We start from the raw sequence: 22773 nt of genomic DNA on the forward strand, positions 1-22773 counted from the left end.
CCATTCTGAAAGCCAGCTGGCACAGGAAGTACATGTTCGTTAACAATATCCACAGAAGAGGGGTGTGGATCCAATATGGCAGCCACTTGCATCTGCACTGATCAAAGCCTATATGTGTACAGCTGTGGGAAAGAGAGAGAGACACACACACACACACACGCACGCACGCACACACTGAGTCACTCTTAAATGAGACAAAAAGGTTTACATGGTGCAGCTGGTTGCAGAATGGCGAGCTAACCTATTTAGCTGTGTAACAACATACAAATGAGCGATGGCTTTTTATACATGCGGATACATTTAGTGTGTGTGTGTATTTGTGTCTGTGTGTGTGTGTGACACAAGCTTATGTTTCAAGAGTGGCCCCTGGTCCAGAGAGGGGAGAGAAAAAGAGAACATCAAAAACATGTGGGGCTGAGGGAGCTCAAAGAAAAATCGCATACAAACACACACTCTCATGGACACACACACTCGCCCTCTCTCTCTCTCGCTCTCGCTGTCTCCTACACACACATATCAGACTGTCGTAAAAGCAGCTGCACTTTTCGTTTTCCCATAGGGAAAATTAACCGGGATACTTTTTTTGAATTCAAAACACATGGAGTATGAAAAACTAAATGGTGATAAAAGACGTGTCCTCGAGTCTGTTGTGTTTCCCTTTTTTGCTTTGATGGACACTCTCACTCTCTCTCCTTCCAAGCTCTTTTCATACGTCCCTCCCTCCCTCCCTCCCTCCATCCACATTCCCACAGCTCTTTCGCTCTCACTCTCTGACAGATGGGTAGGTAATGAGTTTCGCCTTTCCCCGTCCAATCGTCTGGGCACCAAAAACTGCCCCCCACGCCAAAAATGCCCTTTTAATTTAGCCAAGCACTGAGTACAGGGATATTACTGTTTAGGTACACACACATGTACGCACACACACACCTCCCATGACTCCTGGTTGGGTGGGTATGAAACCTTCAATGTCTCATGTGCTAGCTATTAAAGAGCCTGGTTTCCCCCCTCCCCGAGTGGTGCTCAGGGCTCCTTTCTGTTGCATGTTCAAGAGGCCAGGGTTGGCTTTCAAAGCAACCATGGCGGCCATTTTTAGAACAAGGCCTCTGTGAGGTTGCCCTAGAAACCCCTCCTGACCGCCCTGGTGAAATCACACTTGGCCCGGAGAGCTGTGTAAGGCAGCGGGAACAGTGTGTGAAAGACTGAGCGAGAATTAGTGTATGTATATATATGTTCAAATCCCACAAAGGCCTGTGGACCACCCACTCTCTTTGAGGGGGGGGGCACATCAAAGCATTCCCCCAAATAGCCCTCTGCTCTATCTTTTTCCACCATTTTTTTTGATGTGTATAAGTGCCGATAAGCCAGCATGCGCTCTCTTGACCAGCTAGGACCACTTCTGCCTATTCAACAACGAGGGCCCCTAGAAATACCGGACTCCTGCTCTTATTTCAGGGAGGAAAGGCCCATACTAAGACCTGCAGCTCCTTCAACATACATCTGCTGTGATGGAAGAATGCCGCCTTTATACGCTCCCTATAAAACAGGATTTAGCTTCCCACATGAAGGCAGGCGGCGGGTATCGGGGCCGGGCCTCAAAGGCTCGCTTGCCTAAGCACAAAAGTGCTCACTGTTCCAAAATCAGTGGAGTAAATTAGATTGAGCAACATACATATATTTCCGCAATCACATTAAGATTCCAAGTGAATGGAGAAAATTCAGGCCCAGCAGTGGGAAGGTCGTTAAGTTTATCGGCTGAATTGGTTCATGAGTGACTGTTACCTAAATCTAATATGGCACCATGCAGTTCAGACAGCACTCATCCATTGTACTTGTGTGTGTTTGTGTGAGTGTGTGTGAGAGAGATTCTGGATACATGATTGATTTCAGCGCAAGAAAGAAGATGAAACAAATGGGCTGGTGTGAACGCGAGTCAACAAAAGCAAAGAGGGAGAAGCAGAGAAAAGCAAATAGATATTTAAGGCCTCTTCGCCTGCGCCGATTCACTTTAGCCCAGCGCATTAATCAAATTACCTCACAAGCTGCAGACAGACAAAAAAGCAACACCTAAATCCGACTTTGCCCGGCTGGAGCTGCTCTGATCCTGGTGGGACCACCTGCAGTAGCTGGAGCTTTAACACGGGATCCTGCTCTATGTAGACCAAAGATAGCTCGCTAAAACCTCACAGAGAAAAAGGCGGCTGGACTGGAATCCAATCCGTTTGGTTGGATTGAACTGAGAGGCCCTGCTGAAAGGAGATCTGAACCACAACTGAAGAAAAGCAGCGGGTCGAGGAAGGGTCGAGAACTTTCGGGCAATCCCCACCTCTAACACTACCTCCATCCCACCCACAGCTAAAGGAGCAATTGAACTGGCCCAATTAATAAGGCTACAAAGATAAAACAGGCCTTTCAGCGTCTTAGCAGGTAGGTCTGTGTGAGTAACAATGAGTACATGCGTGTGTGGTCCTATAAGGAAGCGCCCATACCGAGACTATAAACAGAGATCAATGCTGTTCTGCAGGAGACCTTGCTCCAGGCGTGTGTGTGCATGTGTGTGTCTGAGTCCTAGGTGTGGGACGGGCTGGAATAACACAGCTGAGCTCCAGAGGCGGCCATGTTTATGCCTTAAACCCTCTGGTAGACCAAAATGCCTCTTTCCTCCCCGTACGTTTTTTCACACACACACGTGCACCAACACACACGAGCAGTCTCGCTGTCTGAACGTTTTTCCCGACAGACATAAACGAGCATAAATTAATGTTTTGAGATATTCTATGAATTTCAATGCTCGAGATTCTGACAGCAAAATCTGCATGCTAATCACAGTGATTGGAGAGAGAGAGAGAGGGAATAATGTACAATGTGTATATGTGAATCTGTGTGTGTTCGTGTGTGAGCATTGACGGCTGTGTGGGTGATTGGAGTTGTCATCAGCTGGCGGTTGAAATGACAGTCGACTACTGGGCTGCTGCCACTTAGTTGCCATGCGGTACATCAGGAATGACTTGCAATTTTCTAACTATCACTTTCAGAATGGATTCTAATTTCTCTTGGATTGGGGCTGTCAGACGGAGCTGGTGTTACTGCTCTGCTGACTGATCCCAAAGGTTGGCGTTCAGAAGGCTGACCAGTGCAGAAAGACAGGGAAGCTTCTGTACAGGCGTGTGATTGACACAAGAGAAAGGATTAAGTGATGAGAGAATGAGGTCTGTTAGTAAAAGATGGAAGACACTGAGATTCTGATAAGAAATAGCATGGCATTTCGGTAAATACATAGCGTAGATGAGAAGATTGATGACACTAAAATGTGTAAGCGCTAGCAGCTAGTGACCTTAGCTTAGCACATAGACTAGAAACAGCTAGCCTAATTCAGCCCAAAAGTAGCTAAATCTGCCCACCAGCACCTTTAGTAAATTATATTTATGTTTGTTTAAAGTGTAGAAACAACAAGTTGTCATTTTACAAGGGATATGTGCCTATCGTGGGACTACTTTTTGCCCAGGAACAGATTTTGGACAGCTAGCTATTTCGCCCCGTACCCTAGGTAAGCTAGGCTAACTGTCTGCTGGCATTAACTTCCTATTTACTGTACAAATAAAAGTGCTATGAACTTTCTCAACTCACTTTTGGCTAGAAAGCAAACAACCTTACTTTCCAAATGTCAAGCAACCTTTTAAATACCGATGAGATTTTCTAACATGGCTACAAAACATGACGTCACCGCTACTGTTTAAAAACAAAGTAGCATTTTCTGATACAGCTAATGCTAGCTAAAATGGATTAAGTGGGAAGAAAATTAGGTCTGTTAGATTCTGATAAAGAAAAGGCACCACATTTTGGTAAATACACAGGGTAGATGGGAAGATTGTTCACACTGCCTTGTCTTCATAATAAATATATAGCTGAAGCTAGCAGCTGGTTAGCTTAGCTAAGCACAAAGGCTTGAAAAAGAGGGATACAGCTAGCTTGATTCAGTCCAAAAGTAGCAAAATCTGCAGCAGCACCTCTAGTAAATTATATTTATGTTTGTTTGAAGCGTAGGAAGAACAAGTTGTTATTTAACAAGGGATATGTGCCAAACTATTTTTTATTTTTTACCCAGCAGCAGGTTTTGTTAACTTTGGACAGGGCCAGGCTAGCTATTTCCCCCCGGCTTCCTAGGTAAGCTAGTCTAACTGTCTACTGGCAGTAACTTCATATTTACTGTACAAATAAAAGTGCTATCAACTTTCTCAACTTAGTTGGCTCTAAACAAAATAAACTTACTTTCCAAATGTCATACATTCTTTTAAATACAGACAATATTTTCTAACATGGCTACAAACATAAGATCACAGCAACTGTTTAAAAAGATGCTAGCTAAAAATGAACAGTTAAATACACATTGTTAGATGTATTTTTGGTTATATATAATGATGTTTCTAACAAAGCAGGCTTTACATAAGTAGTCGAGTATTGAACAGTGGGGTCTAAAAATGACTATAGGTGTAATTGCAGAGTGGCACCTGACCTGTGTAGTATTAGATGAACTGTCCCTTTAGCCGCTATTCCACAAATCTCTGTCACTGGAGAAGCCAGTAGCCCGCTAATTCCATCTCCTGGCTGTACATTAACTATACATTATCCCAATCCATGTGCGAGGTTCATTAGTGTGAATGAAATTACAGCTGGCTGGAAATGAATGTGTGTAATTAGCAGAGGTCTGTCCCAGTAGAGCCACGCAAGCTATAGAAGGAGGTAATGGGATCCATCGAAAAGCCATTGTCTGCTTCTTCAGGGTCTGAGTATCTTTCTAATGACAAACCTATACGGTCGAGACATTATAGCGCTAGCCTTCGTCTCTCTTTGAAGAAGACGAGTCGAGACGAGCTATGTCTGTCCAGAAGACCCCACAGGGGACATTGTAAGAAGAATAAACAAAGAAAATGGCGATATACGATTTTCATTGTTTTTTGACTCTGTGTTTGTGAGGCAGAAGCTTATTTTGTTAGTATTTCTGCATAAATTGCATGCAGAAAGTGTGCAAAACTGACATTTGCCGTGCCTGTCAGAAATGATTACAGATGTGCTTCTCTCGCTTAATTTGAACTTTGACCTATAAATCTTTTTTTGCTAAATCTCTTTGATAAAGCAGCTTTCAAAAAATTGTTTTGACATCAAAGCATAAGAACAAAGAGGGGAAGGAGTAAAAACAAGAGGAAAAAAAGAAATAAAAAGAATCCAGCACGCAGACATAAAGCCACTACTGTGGAAACCAACATGGCTGAGTGTGAAGAGAATTAATTTGCATATGAAAATAAAAGGGCACTAACAGCACTGGACTGAAAACTACTGCATGAGTATGTGTGCACATGTGCCAGTGTGTGTGCGTTTTTAGGTTCACATGCCCACGCCAGGAAATAACCTTACACTCTTTACCCTTCCCATTTCGTTTGGAAAGTCACCCGACACACTTTAACACACACACACTCACACACACAACCCCACCCTTTGACACACACTCATGATGCCTTCATGCATGCACGCATACTGGCTTCAGTGACTCCCTGCAGTCAACCTCCTTCTGCTCACAAACAGCCCCTCCTCTTTCCTTTTTCTCTCTCCAATAACTGACTCCTCCCCTGTTCCCCCCTCCCATTACACGCACACGCGCACGCACACACACACACACACACCCACACACACACACAGAAATGTTGCCTAGCCCTAAGCTGACCCGTTGTGTGTACTGACGTCACACACTAGACAAGGGGAGGCATCATTCCAGACAGACACACACGTGCACACCCACACACACACTCACACAGGCCCCAGCCGAGGGGGAAGCTGCATTCCAGCACAGGCACACACAAACACACATCACCACGCCTGGCGGTGGGAAGCATGGGGAGTGCTCAGCTGTAGCGGGGAGGTGGGGAAGAGGGCCAGGGGAGGGGGAGGCGAAGGGGGGGAAGTTTCAGAAAAGGGAGGAGGGAGGGAGGGAGGGAGGGAGCGATGGCTCTGAGCCAGTGTTCCTCTGAGCTCAGCACTTCCCCTTTCAGCTCCAGCCAGCCGCCAGTTTGCGTAACGCAGCCCATGCAGCCCTGCCGGCTCGTGCTTAACCCCTTCCTTCCTGGAGTCACTGAGGTCACAGCCGCTGTTCTCTGTTCGCTACATCCTGGAGTAAACCCCGCCCCTGCCCAACATCCCCCAACATCCCCCGTGGCTCAGGATGCCACATTATAGCACTGAGCACACCGGCCCAATACTCATACGTCTACATTATTACCTGACACAGATACACACACACGTGTAGAAACACACACGCTCGCACCGGAGAGGAATGATACACACACCAGGTAATAGGTTAACCTTTTGCATGCCACTTTTCTTTTTTATTGTAAAGGCCAAGCTAATCTCCCTTTATTTGTCTTCCTCCTAAAATACAATGAACATAAAACTGTAACACTCTAAATAGGAAGGTAGCGTGTGTGAGGGTGGCCTTGATTTATCTCTTTGAAGACAAAGACAACACAAAGCACTCCAACCACTTAAACACACACCCATTAATTAACAATTACCAAGCAATTATCATCCCTGCAGACAAACATGTAGCTCAATCCTTGCACACACCTATTCCGATTATGAAATAACAAAGAAGAAAGCACGTGTAATGTGGTAATTATAGTGTGTGTGCACTGTGTCTATTCAGCTGTACATCCATTGACCTTCCATGAGCTTATGTAGGCCAAAGTGTCCGCTCTACCAACAGAAATGTGAGGCCTCGTACATCAGACGTGGCGCCTTCCCCCCTAAAAACCCCAATGAAAAGTGTCATAGCTCACACTAACCACAGCAGACACAGTCCACGGCGGAGGGGGGTGGGCACAGCAGAGCGGAGGGGGGGGGGGGGGGGGGGGGGGAGTGAATGAGGGTGGAGGAGGAGGTTCTCTCACATTTAATATCACTTGACACGCGTCATCCAGCATCTTTCAAACAGCCGCTGAGCCTGTGTCAAAGCCGGAAGATGCTGCGCACGCGTACACAGGGCGCACCTTGCAAACACACACACAAATAGAAAACAAAGGCAACCCAAAGACAAATATCTCAGCCACCTGGCGCTGTGATCGACGCGCTGCTGCAGAGAGAACGGGAATAACCGGGATGAAGACAAGTGAGGGAAAGAGGAGAGAAGGGAGGGAGGGGGGGTGCAAGAGAAAGGTTGAATAAGTCTCTGCTGAATCGTGGTGGTCGATTCTCCTGCCTGCGGGCTATTCCTGTAAATATTGACGTTGATGTTAGGACCACTCTCTTAAGGATAAGCTATAAAGCAAGGGGGTTAGATTTACTCTGTGCAAACTGTAAGCATCTGCAATCACACGCTACGCCTGCTTGGCCCTCTCCGAGTGTGCTGAAGGGGAAACGGTGAGAGACTTTGAGGCTGAAGAGCTGCAGTCACATGAGGGAACTGAACTCTCTTAGTAGGTTTACAGCTCGCTCCTCACCCTCTCTCTCCCTCTCTAGATGGTTTAAGTTTCCACTCTCAAGCTAAAAGCAGGCAGCTGACATCAAAACCTTCAGAGAGACCCCTATTTCCCAGAAACAGCTCTCGTTTCATGTAAATAGCTGCCTTTCATGGCTACATTGAGATAAATTGCACCCTGCTGGACAAGAGGGAGACAATGTGCACCCTGGAGCTTCCTTTGTTGACATCTGTATGGGTTGCCATGACAATACATGTCTGCCCGGTGCGAGCATGTATGAGCGTGTGTGTGTGTTTGCATTCATGGGTTGTATTTGTGGGGGCAAACATATATGCAAACACAGACGAGCGCACAGGCAGGCAGGCGGGCAGGTCCACACACATAGAAACAAAAATACAAATACCTCTCTCATTCTTCCTCAAACACACGCAGGCATGACTGCACAAAAGCCTGCACAGAATAATACATGAGCGTGACCAAAACACTGAATCAGGTTAGACTTGCTTCCAGCTACCATGTTCTCGTGGGAGGCTGCAGGCGGAGAAGCTATTACTAATCATCCTCACGTTAAAAAGGGCAAAGATAATCTGAGGATGACAACACCTTTTTCCCAAAACCCTCCAGAGGATCGCATGTGTCCGGTCAACCGGGAATAAATCAGGAATGCAGCAATTTATTTTAATACAAGTGGGTTAAAGATGCCAATCCTCCTCTGGGAGCACCATTTCTCTATTAATATTAGTCACGATCCATCTAAGTTTGTGAGGGAATTACTGCGATTGTCTGCACACTCCAAGCATCTCCACATTGTTTGATCAAATTTGCTCAAATTAGCATTTTCATAGACGACAGAAAAATAATCATATCTACGCAATTACGCTGATTATGTCTCTTCAGAGACCGGAGACGTGAAGGAGTATGTCACCTCTGAGACCACATGAAACAAAGGCCGACTGCTTTGTTTATATTTACCACACGCCTGTACTTCCTCATTACGTTCATTTTGGGATGCCAGAGTGCCGACGGAGGCAGCGACAGGGGGGGTTTAAATGGGGAGATTGTGTGGGGTTTTAGGGGGCAAATATGAGGGGGTAACAGGGGTTGAGGGGGTGCATATTAATCATGAGGATAGAAAAGAGAATATGTGCGCATGTGTATGTGTGAGGGAGAATCCCCTCCCGTGGGCAAGTCAGCATTCACCCATGAAGTAGGTCAGTGAAATTTGCCCAAATTAGGTCAGTGGCAGTCAATGGGTGCCATCCTGGACAAGAGGAAGAATAAAAGGGGAAGAGAGGGAGAGAGAGAAAGAGAGAGAGAGTCTATAAGGTTAGGAGAGCAGAACCAAGCGGCTTACTTCATCTTAGCTTTAACACTTAGTTAATTACTGTTGCGGTGGACCATACAAAACACACACACCGAAAACACACACAAAAAGGCCTCAGAGTGAGGAAGCTCGCCCCAAAGCAGGAAGAGTTTTTACAACTTCAAGTCGTCACTTTTTCTCTCCTCAAACATCCCCTGTATCGGAATCAAAAAAGCTCCTTTTGATTGAAAACGCTTGTGAAAAGCAGTCCGATTCAGTTACAGTGCTTAGGTCTGATTATTTAGCACCCCTCCTCCTCCTCCCTCTACCACCCCCTCTAGCTGTTTGGTTGGTAGCTTCTTTGTCATCTGCGTCTGTTTGCGTCGAGCTGTTTCCCTCCATATTTTGAAGAATCCACATCGGGAGGGGGGCTTGTTTTGCGTTGTTGCCAATAAACGGCTGAACACAGGAACCTTTGAAGTCTGTGGCACGATGTGTTTCGCTTTCATCGTCCCGCATCTGTCAGTCAACGAGAGAAAACGTGACTCCAAAGGAAACTTTTGCAGCTTTTTCTCCCCAATTTCTTCTCGCCACACACATACACACAAGCACCAAAACAACACAACAAAGACGGCATGCACGACAAAGGCTGCATTGGGCATTAGACAGACAGGGAGTGGGCTGAATAATAATCTGTGAGGAGTTGCGAGGTGTTCCAGAAGATTCTGATGTTGCTGCACACTGACTCTGCTCCTTCCGATCTAGGCTTCCTTGTCCCACTTCCACACAAAAGGAGAAGTGTGTGTGTAGCTGTGGGGTGCTCTCTGAACTTTATCCTGTCAGCCCTCTGTCGCTCAGCTCAGTACAGCTGCGTGTCAGAGAGGAGGAAGAGCATTGACAGGTGTCTTCTGTGGGCAACGTCTGATGGCAGAACCTGGGCCTGCATCTCCTCACACGAGCCCGCAGCCTCGCGCTGACAGCCACAGAGGTCGGGGAGGGGCGGAGGGGGACAAAGGCTCCCTTTCCCTGGGCAGCGATCAAACTTGAGCCCCCGGCTCGCCTGGAGAAGTGACAAGGCCCACTTCCCCTTTCGCTTCTTTTACCCCCGTCCTCCCCCCCTGCTGCCAATCATGTGTCGTACGCTTCACACTCTCGCACGGGTTTGTGTGCAGAGCGTATGTTGAGCCTGTCGACACCAGTTAAAGAGAAAGACAGAGTGGAAGAGACAAAGAGATATACGAGGATACAAAGAGCTTCCCGGGAAGTGTTGGGCCAGAAACAACCAAATGTACAAGCTAAACGTGGCTTGGAGTAAAGCTAGCCACAATGAGTTACAGTCGCTAGCTTTAGTAGCCAGAGAGGGAAAGATGCCTGGCTAGAGAGGCTGGGTATGGGAGCCAGAGAACTGAACTGCAGCCAACCTGGATGAGGCCTCAGTCCAGCTAAGTTGGGACAGTACCAGGGGCCCAGCTACAGCCCGTCAGAGCGGGGAGGAGGAAGAGGAGGAGGGGGAGTGAGTGAATTAGCAAGAAATACAGAGTGAAAAAACAGAAAGGGAGAGGGAGAGAGAGAGGGCAGGTTTAAAGGCATAACTGAGAGAGAGAAGAGAGAGAGGGGTTCTGAGGCTTTTCAGCTCCGAAGTGGGATAGAGGGGGAGGGTTGGAGGGAGTCAGGCAGAGCTGGAGCCCAAGCTCAGAGGCAGGGCCAGGGCCGAGCTGGGGCTGCGGAGAGAGGAGCCAGGGCCAGAGGCCAGATGAGGGAGGGAGGGAGAGGGGGAGGGAGGGATGAGGGCCAGGGCCAGAGCCAGGGGCCCCAGCTTTAGATTTAGTCAGCTGTTCCCCTGGCCAGCAGCTGGAAGGGAGAGAAAGGGAGGGGAGGCAGCAGGGGAAGACTGCGCAGAGACTTCAGGGGGAGAGTTTGAACAGAGAGACGGAAAGTGAGAGGAGATGGAGAGGAGTAAGAAAGAAAAAAATAATGCACGTGGATGGAGAGGACGAAGAGAGAAGGGGGAGACAGAGTGGTGGTGGAGGTTTGGAAAGAGGACAGTGGAAAAGCCATTAGATTCCTATGAGAGAGAAAACAGCGCCGAGAGCAGACAGACTGACAGAAGGTGGTTAAGGCTCACTGGCTTCGCAACCACTCTTCCCTTCCTCCCTACTCACTGGTCCTCCTGCTCCCTCGTTCCTCACTTTCCTCCCTCCCTCTCCGTCCATCCATCCCTCCATCCTCCTCCTCCTCCCCTTCCGTCACTGGTGCGCTATTCTCTGGCTACCTTCCTTCTCAACCAGTTGTGCTCTGGCAACAGCCCTGCTATTCATTACGCACGACCTGCAGGCATGACCCCAAACGCACACCGAGATCCCAAACAGGTGCCCCACACTTACACACACACACACACACACACACACACACACAAACAGCAGCAGCAAAAGGGATCACATATGACTGAAGGAAGAGAAATGCAGGGAGAGTAGACAGAAGGGCTGAAGAGAGAAGAGAGAGCGCTGTGTGAAGCACTGCAAGAGAAAAAGGGATGGAAAGAAGACTGAACATTCAAAAGAAGGTAAAAAAAGAGGCTGTAATCAAAGCAGAGCGCATGCACACTTTGTTTCCATTAAAGTGTTGAAATGATATTTGGAGTAGGGGAGCGTGGGGCAAGGTTTGCCATGGGGCAAGCAGCCACTGCTAGCAAAGCACTTTATGGCCTATTATATTCCATTCAGATGGACCAGGCGTCTGGGATAAAAGCATTTAGTCTGCGCGTTAGCGAGTGACTCAGCACTCTGAGCCTTCACAGGTGGACCCCCTCATAACTACACAACGCATATCAATGAAGTGGCCTGCTCTCTGCATACGGATCACCCACTCCCACACCTCTGACTCTGTCCTCCACCGACAACACCACCTTTTTCCTCCTTAACCTTTCACACCTCTTTTTTGCAAACCTCTGTGTTGTTTATTGTCTTTTTAGCCGGATTAAAGTAATTCCACCTTCTTTTCTATATAAAAGGCTTGGAGGCGGCACCCGATAAGGGTAGGGAAAGTAAACCAAACAGGCAGACAGGTGCATCCCATTTTTTATTCACCTTGCCTCAAAATTAAAGGGAGACATTTTTAAGCCCGGCTGGAACACCCAGCCCTCTCATTTAGTGCTGTGACGTTAGACAACCCCCCCCCCTCCCTCTGTCCCTCTCTCTCCATCACTCTCTTGTCTGTCTCCAGCTCTCCCTCCACCCATCTGCCCTTTCCTTTTCGTTCTACCTCTACGCCTCTCTCTCCCCTCCTCTCCTCCCCTCGGTGGTGGTTAATGGCACCGGGATCCAGCATGGAATATAGATCAGTGCGAGATGGATGGGGCACCAGGAGCTCCGGCCAGTCCCGTAGGTCCCAGACCAAAGATTAACTAAATATTAGCTGACAGGAAGAGAGAGAGGCAGGGACACAGCTGCAGCTGCTTGTGCCACTGCCGGCAGAACAAACGACAGAGGTTGTTTTTAACCCTCTTCGCTCTCGGGAGGGACACATGCGATAAACACACAGGAGATGCAGAAATACACACAATGCATGGGGGCATACATGCTGCTGTGCACGCGTACGCACATGCTAGCAGAGGCACCCTGGGAGAAGAAGTCCACTAATCACATTCTCTCCTCCCCCCTCTCTGCCCTGCCAAGGCGGATGGCGAGGGGAAAAAAAAGGAATAAATCTTTATTAGGCGATGTGTCCCTGCTTTATCGATCGCTTCGCTCCTTCCCTCCCCCCTCCTCCTCCCTCTCCACCCCCACCCCTTTCTCTCCCCTCCTTTTGTTATTTTAGGCGTGTGTCTGCCATCCAGTCCAATTGAGTCAGGCTGTACATCAGAGAGGACCATTACCCATGTCTCCCTGGGCCGGGCTGTCACTGGCTGTGAGGGGGGTAGGAGGTGAGGTGATGTAGCCACCCAAGAGGGACAGCTAGCCAGCTAATGGCTAGCCAGACAGACAGGCAGCCAGATAGTAGTTTTTGGGCAAGAATGCAGGCAGACAGGGTGGCAAGAACACACGGTGGCAGGCAGTCATCCTTGAAGATGCCAGGTTACAACAATGGTGCATCTGTACTTCACTTACACTCAAGTCCTGTAATGAGCAAAGCATGGCAAAGACAAAACTTGATTTATGGTTCTAATTTACCAGTAGCCATAATTGTTCCAAAAACCTCACAGCTTTTTTTGGCAAGTGGTGAAAACAAAGGATGTACCCCAAAGTACTTAGACTCAACCCTCAATGGTTACTGATGCTGATTCCCAAGCAGTGATGTAAATATGAAAGTCATACTTTTACTAATATTGCTTTTTTCAAAACTTCAAAAATCATGACGTAGCGAAAGCTCTCAAATGGCAAGTTAAGGGTTGTTCCCGCAAGCAGACCTACAGGGACTTGACTTTGTCTTTGTCAGATGTCTAAGTGGCATTAGAAATCACTTTTGAATGTGCTTTGGTTCCAAGCGGGAAACAGTTCCGGCGTAGGGCAAAAAAGCTGCATCACATTGGCAAAAATCCAACCCTAGAACCCATCGTCTACCATCGAACAATCATTAAGCTTTTAGTCATCTCAATGCAGACATCTGCGAGGTAAGTGCAGAGAACAATCCGGTCGTAGATGTCGTCTCTCAACTCCAGCTACATTCTTGAGTCCAAAGCCCTTTTCCACTGGTCAAAAAACCCTAGCTGGCTACACTGGAAGCCCTTGCAATATCTGTGTTGTCCCCACAGGCTTTGTCGTCATCAGACAATATCCAATGGTTCCACAGATTGTGATCTGGACCAGGCATTCGATGCTAGCTTTCAAACTTGAAAGATTTGATACTGTAAAAACCAAAATGGTATTGAAGTTCAGCTCCATCTCAGTAAGATATTTGACCCTGGGACCTGCTCAATAAGCAGTCTAACTCTCGTCATGCATTGAAATGCTCATTCAGTGCAATGGCTAAATGAATACAACATAAAAAGTAATGATACCAGATGACTTTCTGGAGGGCCGGACTCGCCAAACCCTCGCAGAAGTTCCAGGATGGTCCTCAATGCCTGGAAAAAATGAGGGTGAGGCTCATTTTTAAAACTTCAGAGAAAGACACCACAGCAAATAGGCCAAGTCCTGTTCCTCTCCTTCTTCCAGACAGCGGTAAACAGAGAGCTTCTAAATGTAGAAACAGTGATAGCCCCTGAGGTCTGGATGCAGACTGCTCGCACTGGGCAAAGGGAGCAGGAGCTAGCTAACCGGCTAGCCTTCCTTTGGGAGTTTAGACACAGGAAACACTATGGAAACATGCTGTATCTAGATAGGGGCAGTGTAAATAAGATATGAGTTTCTATTGCCTGGCTTGGGAAATGAAACTGTAATATTGAGAAGGGGAGAAAAAGAGATCATATGAGCTTAGAAACACATGGGAGGAATGCACAAAAGACATGGCGGATAGACCCAGGTTAAGAGAAGAAGGAAGACAGGAAGATGAGGGCAGGAATGAAGGAAGAGAAACCCAAGCAGGGACAGAAATGAGCGAGAAAGAAAAAACTTTTTCAAGAGAAACTATTTAGAAGAGCAAACTAAATTCCAGAGTCAGTTTAAAGCCTTCATCCTATTCTCTCATTCTCTCTCTTTGTCTGTCTCTCATGCTTGGAGAGCCTCTCTAGCTCTATTCAGCTCTGCCACAGAGCAGTGAATGCATGTCTCACATGCCACACAGCCACGACATCGCTGAACCAGGCAGAGCCAGAGGCACCTCACACTCTCCGGACCTCCTCCTCCGCATAGCTCACACAGCACTCGAGCCTGTCGGGCAAGATGAGAGAAGGGGGTAAATTTCCCCTCTCAATCTTGCTAGAGATTCCTGATTGGTACACTAAATGACGGGTGAAAAAACACTTTGTCCCCTGTCAGTGAGGAAATGCTCACTGGAACATGCAAAAGACACATCCGCACATTAAATCAAGCAAGCAATCTTTTCCTTTGCTTGGTTGCTGTTTATTGGAAAACAATAATGTAAGCAAAGACCCGTCTTTCAAGCAGAGCAATCGGCCACTGGAGGGACAATCCAACCAGATTGACCTTTGACACAAGTAAATCCCTGGGGGTCAAGTGAAGAGGTCAACACTGGGCCAGCTCGATGCAGGGGGAGGCACCAGTCGATGAGTGAACACCTCTGCCGGTGTGTGTGTGTGTGTGTGTGTGCGATCGGGGTCAGCTTCAGGTAAACCCTCATCCTTTGCTGTTGTTTATTCTAAGGCGCCTAGTCACTGGCACCGTCAAGCAAGTGTGTGTCTTAAAGCATGTGTGCAAACAAGTGTGTGTGTGTGTGCGTGTTTGGCAAGAGTGGAAATGGGATAGGGTGGGAACGATGACAGACGGGAATGTCATCCAGCTTCTTATCATTAACATGCCTCACCTTTATTCAGCCTGACACACATAGCCATAAACACGCTCACCGAGTCTTTGCCACACGAAGTCGTACACGCACATGCTCGCATTCACACGCATATAAAAGCGGGCAGAAAGGATTTACTTTAATTTATATCCTGTGCAAGCATAGTGGTGGAAATATAGTTGTCCTGAAGGCAGCTTGAACATGTAGATCTACACTCCACTCTCAACCAAACAATCACTGGACTTACACCAAGGGTCCAAATTAGCTTGTCATGGCACAGAGACATGCGTGAGGTATTTTTATTTATTGTAGACCAAGCACTTAAAGCCAAAGGTATCTCTCTACTCTAACAAAGAATATAGTGATTATGTTCACACACACACAAAAACCATTTGTAGCCTTTGGGCCGATCCAAAGCTGTTTGGCTTCTGGGGAGAACCAGCTGTTGACCAAACTGCACAGAGCGGCTCTGTTCAGTGGCAACAGTGAAAGCATGTGTAGTCTTTAACACGTAGTCTCGTAGTTAGCACATCCACAAGCTGGTGCACACACAAACACACAGTATACATACATTGAACCTTCCTCTGCAGTAAGCAGAGTCTTGGCCTGCTTTGTGCTTATTTCAGCAGCCCATCGGTGCAAAGAGGAATTCATTAAAGAGAAAAAACGTGGAGGGGAGCATCAGATAGGAGAACGCTGAGTGCTGCATTCCCCTGTTGTTATTATTGCCAAATCGAAGAGAGAAGGGCGGCTGGTAATAAAAGTCATTAAATGAAATAGAAAAAACAGCTTTTAATAGGGGCCTTGTCGTTCTGGATTTAGTAGCCTTTCCATCGCCTGCTCCCTCCGCTCACAGGGAAGAGAGGGGCACGAGCTGTGTGGAAGGAGCGCTTGGATTCCTAGACAGAATCAGCCAGCCGAGGAGCTGTGCTGACGCACACCCAGCAGCCACAGTCTGGGACAGGAGACAAGTCAAGCTGGAACGGGGGACGGGCAGACGTAAGGGAGCTCAGGCTGGAACTTTATTACTTTAGCTGGTTTATTTTAACAGGCAACGCACGCTGGTTTTGTACATTGAGCGTCTCTAATAATGAGCCAGATGAGGGCAATGTTGAAGGGTGGTCTTGAATAACTTAGGTAGCAGGTCTAGGAGTGTGGCAGTCACACGTTGGACTAGTACTGGAACTGGGAAGAGTGATTTAAGAGGGGAAGGGAGGACACCGCTATGTCTGGGACCGGGAATGGGACTGGGAGGGAAGCTGGCTCCAGTCAGGTGGAGGGACTGGAAAAAAGGCAGACAGAGTGAGCTTAGGATGGCAGAAAAGACGGCCTAATGGTACGTCTTGGGTACAGTCTCGGTAATGTAAAGAGCAGGAGTCGGTTATGACTGGGTGTAGGAGCTGGAACATGGAAGTTATGGTCTGTGGTGGGAATAATCTTTCTAGAGGCACATCTGCGTCTGGGAATGGGGTTAGTTCAAGGATGGATTTCGGGATGTGACAACCGTTGGGACCTTCTGGAAACTTCTGACATTTTGGGAACATGACAGGGCTAGCAAAGGAACCGATGGTCATCTATCACTTTATGGGTACTGCACAGTACTGTCAGGGTTCGCTTTATGGGTTCAACCCTTGAGGGGGCCACCCAGACTGAAGAGTGGCGAGGGTTGTCTGTAAGTAATCGAAGGCGGAAATTGAGCTGCTGCTGAAACTCATTAAGAGGAGAATGAAAGTAATTATCACGTACACACTTTTCAGATTTACGAGTATGCTTACACCGACTTCAGACCTTCTGTGCAACTAGAAATAAATAGAAACCTTATACCTGGATGATTTGTAAATCCACATATCAACACAACACGCAATTGTGATACTAAACATCTTTTGACAATATAAGCATCTGCAGAGGCACATTTGTATCTCCACACAAACTCTCACGCTAACAGAGAATAAGGTAACGTGTCTCCATTACGCCACAGCTGAAATGTATCCTATCTTCTTTCCATTCACACAACAGAGTGGGACAAAGGCCTGGAATCTGCTTCTCTCAGTCTCACACAGTCGGAGCGAGAGAGAGCACTTTCCCCAAAGACTCAGTCTCTTCACATGGATGCGGTTGCTGCCCCTCTCCCTCTCTCTCTTTTCTCTCTCTCTCTCTCTCCCCCTTGGACAGCCATTTGTTTACACTAGCTCTAGGCTCAGCCATGTTTCCATGACGATACAAGCCCAGGGATAGTCACATGGTTTGAGGGAGACCTGAAGCACCAGATTCAGGATCACTGCTCCTTCACCTTAAAGTTGGTCCAGAGACAAATTCTGCCTAAAAAACAGACTTTTCCAGATGGCTGAAAAAGAATCTCTCCTTTGCTTATTGTTTTGAATAAAATTAAAGGCTTTCCTCCTGAGTCATATTGTGTCAGCATCTCTTTTAAGTCCTTAGTCACAAGTCGAGCGTCTCTACAACATATTGGTTTTACACAGGAAGACAGCATGTTTCGGAAGCGCTCCGTCTCTCTCCGTCTTTGGTGGTAGGCATGTGGGCTCAATCTCGACGGGCATTGTAAAAAGATAAAGGCACTCTCTAACCTAGCTGGAAAAATAAAACCAGATCCACCCACATGAAAAGAAACAGCCCACACACAAACAAAAAAGAAGAAGCCCTCATCCACACAAAAACCCCAGCTCGGCCTGATAAGCGTCTCGCAGACAACATGCTCATGCAAGATTTACGTTTGGCATCTTAAATTCTGCACCTTCGTGGACAAAATGCTTGAGATGTCGACGCGGGTCCTCGAGAAGCTCTTCGAAAAGCCTTGTGAATTCTTCAAAAATGTGTGTGTGTGTGTTCGTGCACAAACACGCTGTGTGTTTAGTAAGTGGTACAGATTTCTGCTTACTGCTTTATCACACAAACAATAACCTGGCATTGTGTGCAAATAGTCTTTGTTGTTTTATCAGCCCCTTTGTTTTATGGGTGTTGTCCATGTCTTTGTGCTGTATTGTTGTAAATCATGCCTTATATTGCCACGGTACTGCCTGAATACTAAGCACACATGTGATTTAAAGCCAGTAGGAAATGACATATGGTCCTGCAGCTTCTACTCACACACCTGAAGCGTTCCTTTTAGGAGCATGCGGTTTAAGATAGTCTTTGTTATGATTTTCACCATCTGTGGTACAAAAAACAAACAAAAAAAACAAACAGGGAACCACCAGCCTGGTTGTTGTTTCACCGTTTCATTGACATCATGATAAAAAGAGGGAGAGAGAGAGTAGATGACGCAGAAACCTAATTAAGATTCTCCAGAGCGTGAACAAATTAACCTGAGTTATGAGCATGCAGAAGCACGGGACAGACACACGCGTATGCACGCACACACACACACAAATTCGTCTCTGGAATAGGTGGAGCAGGGGAGGATGACATTCACACTCAAACAGGCATGACTGCAACGGACATTCAGAGATATTTTCGGCAGGGGGAAGGCGAAATATTGTAAGCTATCTTGTCCAACACCACCACCATGGAAAATAAGCTACAGGATGCATAACTATATTTATTCAAGCTGAATTTTAAACAGCCCAAACAAGGCGTCAACCTCATCACTCAGATTTGGGGCAGCAGCTTGATATAATGACATGTAGCTTCATGTGAGAAATTAGCCTATAACAAGGAGAGCTGGATAAATTGGCTGTAGCATGTAGCCTACGCTAATGACATTGCACAGAGCGACATATGCCAGGCATCAGTATGTCACTCCATAGGGACATGGGGCTTACGGTAACAGGATAGTGAGAGTGAGGTGGGGTGTGTGTGTGTGTGTGGAGGTGGTGGGGGTTTGTGTGTGTTTCTTTACCTCCTGGCACAAAGCCCTGCAGGCAGACAGTGAGGGGGGGTGGGATAAGGGGTCAAAGGAAGGAGGAGCAGGACAGTGCATGTCATAAATGAATGAGAGCAAGGGGGTGAACTTGACCCAGACTGAAGGACTGAAACAGGAAGGAGGGTAATGAAGTGCAAACATGCTTTGTCATGCCATGTTAGAGCCATAGGATTAGAATTCTATAATTAGAGGACGGGGCACCATAATGCTAGCCTTCCTTTCAGCGTGATGAGCTGCAGAGGCTAAATTACACAAGGGGGGCTGGAGAACAGATGCTGTGATCAGGACAGGCAGCTCTGGAAGTTTTCTATACCGGTAAGTAATGCTCAGTTACGGCACAGTGCAGCCTGATTGACAAGCGGAAGTACACTGAAACTTTGCATATTGGTGAGATTTACTGATGTTTCTTTGATCAGCTCGTGACGATTTAATTGCTATGACAGACAGCAGTTGTTGTGGGACTGTTCTCCGGGGCGTCATGCATATTTCATTCTATTCATTTGCAGTTTTTAATGAATTATTACACAGAGGCCTTTTTGTGCGGGTTCAGGTTAGGTTTGTGTTCCCCCTGCATGGTCAGCGCCTGACAAATTCATCACTGATTCGACAGGATGGTTATAACACAGCTATACCAAGAGGAGCAATGGCCTGCTAGATAACACTTGCATTCATATATGAATATTTATCTGGAAGGCTGGCACCGGAACAGATGAGCTCGCATGGGAGGAAGAACAACCCATCCATCTCACTCTCTCCCCTTCTCTGCACTTCATTCTTTACTTTCATACATCGCCTTCTCATGCAATCACCATTTCAATGCCTCTTTCCTCTTTTGCATTTTCCACCCACTTTCTCCCTCTAGGCTTCCCCTCTTTTTCTTGATATCACCCCGATCTATTGCTCTTCCTCTTAAACGCCGTCCCCCCTATCCGTTCTCTCCACAGCACTGATGTATGGAAGGAGATGGAGGGGGAAAAAGGAAAAAGCGTGTGATTAATGTCTTTGAGAAAAAGATAAATAATCACAGGAGACTGGGGGCTGGTAGTTGGCCTTAGGGGAGTAAATATGGAGAGTTTTATAGCTGCTCACTTGGGAGAGGAAGGGAGGTGGAGGAGGAGATGAGAGGGGGAGGAGAGGAATACGGCGACAGCAGATCCATTCAAGTATATTAGCTTTCCCCCCCATACACAATAACCTCCGCATCTATTCTATTGCTCTACTGTCTTTCATCATCAACACTGAATCCCATCCCACTGACAGCACACACACGAGAAGCCACACAAAGCCATGCACGCTTGTGTGCACACACAAACACACCCTGCACTTTTTTTTCCAGGCCAGACCCACTGTATGTGTTTGATGGGCCAATACATGTGGTGTGTGATGTGGCTGACAGCCCCCTCCCATGCTGCCCTGCTTTTAAGCCCTCATCCTCCAGTGGCTGCCTGTCCCCTGGAGTAGATTGCATCTTTTATTTATCATTTTTTTCTTCCTTGGCTTTATCTACCCAAGCTTAAAAAAAAAATTCTGGGGCGAAAATTGCAATCAGCATAACATGCGCTCCTCCTGCTGTGTACTTGCCTGTCATCCTCCACTCTCTATGAGCATGCAGTATGAGACTGACAGCCCGTGCAGACGAAGACACACACATGCACGCACAGATGCATGCACAATCCCCCTCTGTGTTTATCAAACCCCCACACATACACTCTCTTTCTTTCACACACAAAAACACATGCGTGGCCAAAGAAAATGACCCCGTTACCCTCTTTGTCACTCTGCCTTACTAATTTCCAAAGCACACGCACGCACACTGATTGCCTGCACTACTTTACCCCGTGCTGAGTGTTTAGCTTCCCAAAGCCCCAAAAAGAGTGAGCACATAAATGAGTCTAATGCTGGGGAATCTGGTAAACAGGCCAGAGAGGGAGGGAGAGCTGCCTGCCTGTCTGCCTGCTCCATGGCTACTATTGTGCACTGCACATTCTCTGAGCCCACAAGAGCTGAAGCCATCTCCACACGGATTCTTTGGAGGGATAGTAAGCCAAGAAGTGAGAGAGGGAGCGAGATAGGGGGGTTAGGGAAGGAGGGAGGGAGGAGGAAGAAGATCATGCATAAAATCTTGTTTGCAGAATGCATTAAGATTCAGATGAACTGGGGGGGTTAATGGGATTAGAATCCTGAACCGTTTCCAAGGGTGGGGAGTCGGATTGACAGCTGAGTCTATTGCACTGACGATTGCAGTGAAATATTGTGGCTCTGGCAAAGGCAGCCAGCCAGGCAGGGAGGCAGGCAGGCGAGCAGGAAGGGGGTTGCTGAGCCTAAAGCACCTCTGTTTACTCCGAGCTTTACCACAAATAATGCAGCAGGGAGAGAGAGAGAGAAAGGAATCATCTTTGCCTTTACCAGTTTGCATATAGACTAGGCTTCAGCTGAATATTGGGAAGGCAACAGAAAAGCTCCAGTCTGTCTCACAAAGGTGTTTGGCAAACAAAATAGAAGCACTGTGGCTTTAAATCGCCGTCCCTCCCACCCTTTCTAAATATCGTCTATTTAGCCAGCGGTGAAAAGATATAGGGGGCTTTTGTCTGCGTACCCATTGGTGGGGGCATTGAGAGCTGGAAAGACATAAAAATAGGAACAAAGTGCTAAGCTTCCAATTGGGATGGCTGTGGGCAATTCAATGCGCGCAGCTCACTGGGCAAAAACAAGGAGAAGTGGGCTACTATTACGGGCTTATCTGAAAATAGGCTATTCTCACACAGCTATAGGGTAGACTGGAGTGGAAATACCCTGCATTGTTTATAATACACAAGGCTATGGGAGGCTAGCACAAGCCCTTTAAAAGTCTGGCATGGTTCCATAGCAAAAGGCAAACCGTGCGAGTTGGATGTTTTGTGTATTAAAGGCTGTTTTCCTGTGTTATTGTAGCGTTTTAGTCCACTCACCGACTTGCAATACGTTGTCCACCCAGCCACCCTCTAGCAGAGTGACACCCCGTAGGAAAGGCAGCTGGGTCTCGTCATTATTGTCCCCGCTAGTTCCACTTTCCTCTCCTCCGGCGTTGAAAGAGGAATACATACAGATCTCCTTCTCGCTTCTCGGGAATGACCAGTATACGATCCTCCGCTGGACGGGCTCCGGGATCCTCTCGAACCGCTCCTCCACCCTCTGGAACGGCCACTTCTCCGCGACTCTGCGTGCCGCGATGTCGAGCAACGACTCGGGGTTGTGCGTTTTTCCATTCCCCGACCCTCCCGGAGCGGACCCCGCGCCGCCACACAGGACTCCTCCAGCCCGCTGCCCCTGTCTGCATGCCGGGTTGTAGCCGGGCCTGCAGCAGAGCCGCTTGGCTGGGGGCTGCTGGACTCGCTCGGCCATGATCGCACCGCTTCCAACCTGAAGCGCAGTTCCTCTCCGATCATATAAACGGGATAAGGAAGAGAAAAGGGCAATCTCGCACCGATTGTTTGCCGTACATGGAGAGACTGCCCTTATTTGGAAAGGTAGGCGGCGCCTGCGAGTTCCGTGAAGTCCTTTGTGTTGTCAAAGTAACCGGGATGGGCGGGATCCTGGAACGCAGCCAGCGCACGAGTGGCGCTATAAAAGGAACTGGAGGCGGAATTCCCGAACGTCGGCAAATCCTTTGTGAAGCCGTTCGGGAGCGCGAGGGCGGAGCCCTGGCGGCCGACGGCCTTTGAAGTTTCCTTCTTATTTGAGTTTAAAGG

At 47.6% G+C, this 22773-nt stretch overlaps 1 protein-coding gene across 1 annotated transcript in view; it reads right to left on the minus strand.

Annotated features, from left to right (window-relative positions):
* The window catches only part of LOC138610335 (zinc finger SWIM domain-containing protein 6-like), a 46893-nt gene extending 24438 nt beyond the window's left edge, over positions 1-22455 (minus strand). The window contains exon 1 of the mRNA XM_069683074.1: positions 21994-22455. Within this exon, the coding sequence (XP_069539175.1) occupies positions 21994-22426 (433 nt within the window). The 5' untranslated portion in view covers positions 22427-22455. The remainder of the gene's footprint in view (positions 1-21993) is intronic.
* Positions 22456-22773: the final 318 nt, after the last annotated feature.

This window comes from Semicossyphus pulcher, unplaced genomic scaffold, assembly GCF_022749685.1.
Source record: "Semicossyphus pulcher isolate SPU_LCO1_2020_fin unplaced genomic scaffold, fSemPul1.0.p SCAF_6, whole genome shotgun sequence".
Taxonomy (NCBI): domain Eukaryota; kingdom Metazoa; phylum Chordata; class Actinopteri; order Labriformes; family Labridae; genus Semicossyphus; species Semicossyphus pulcher.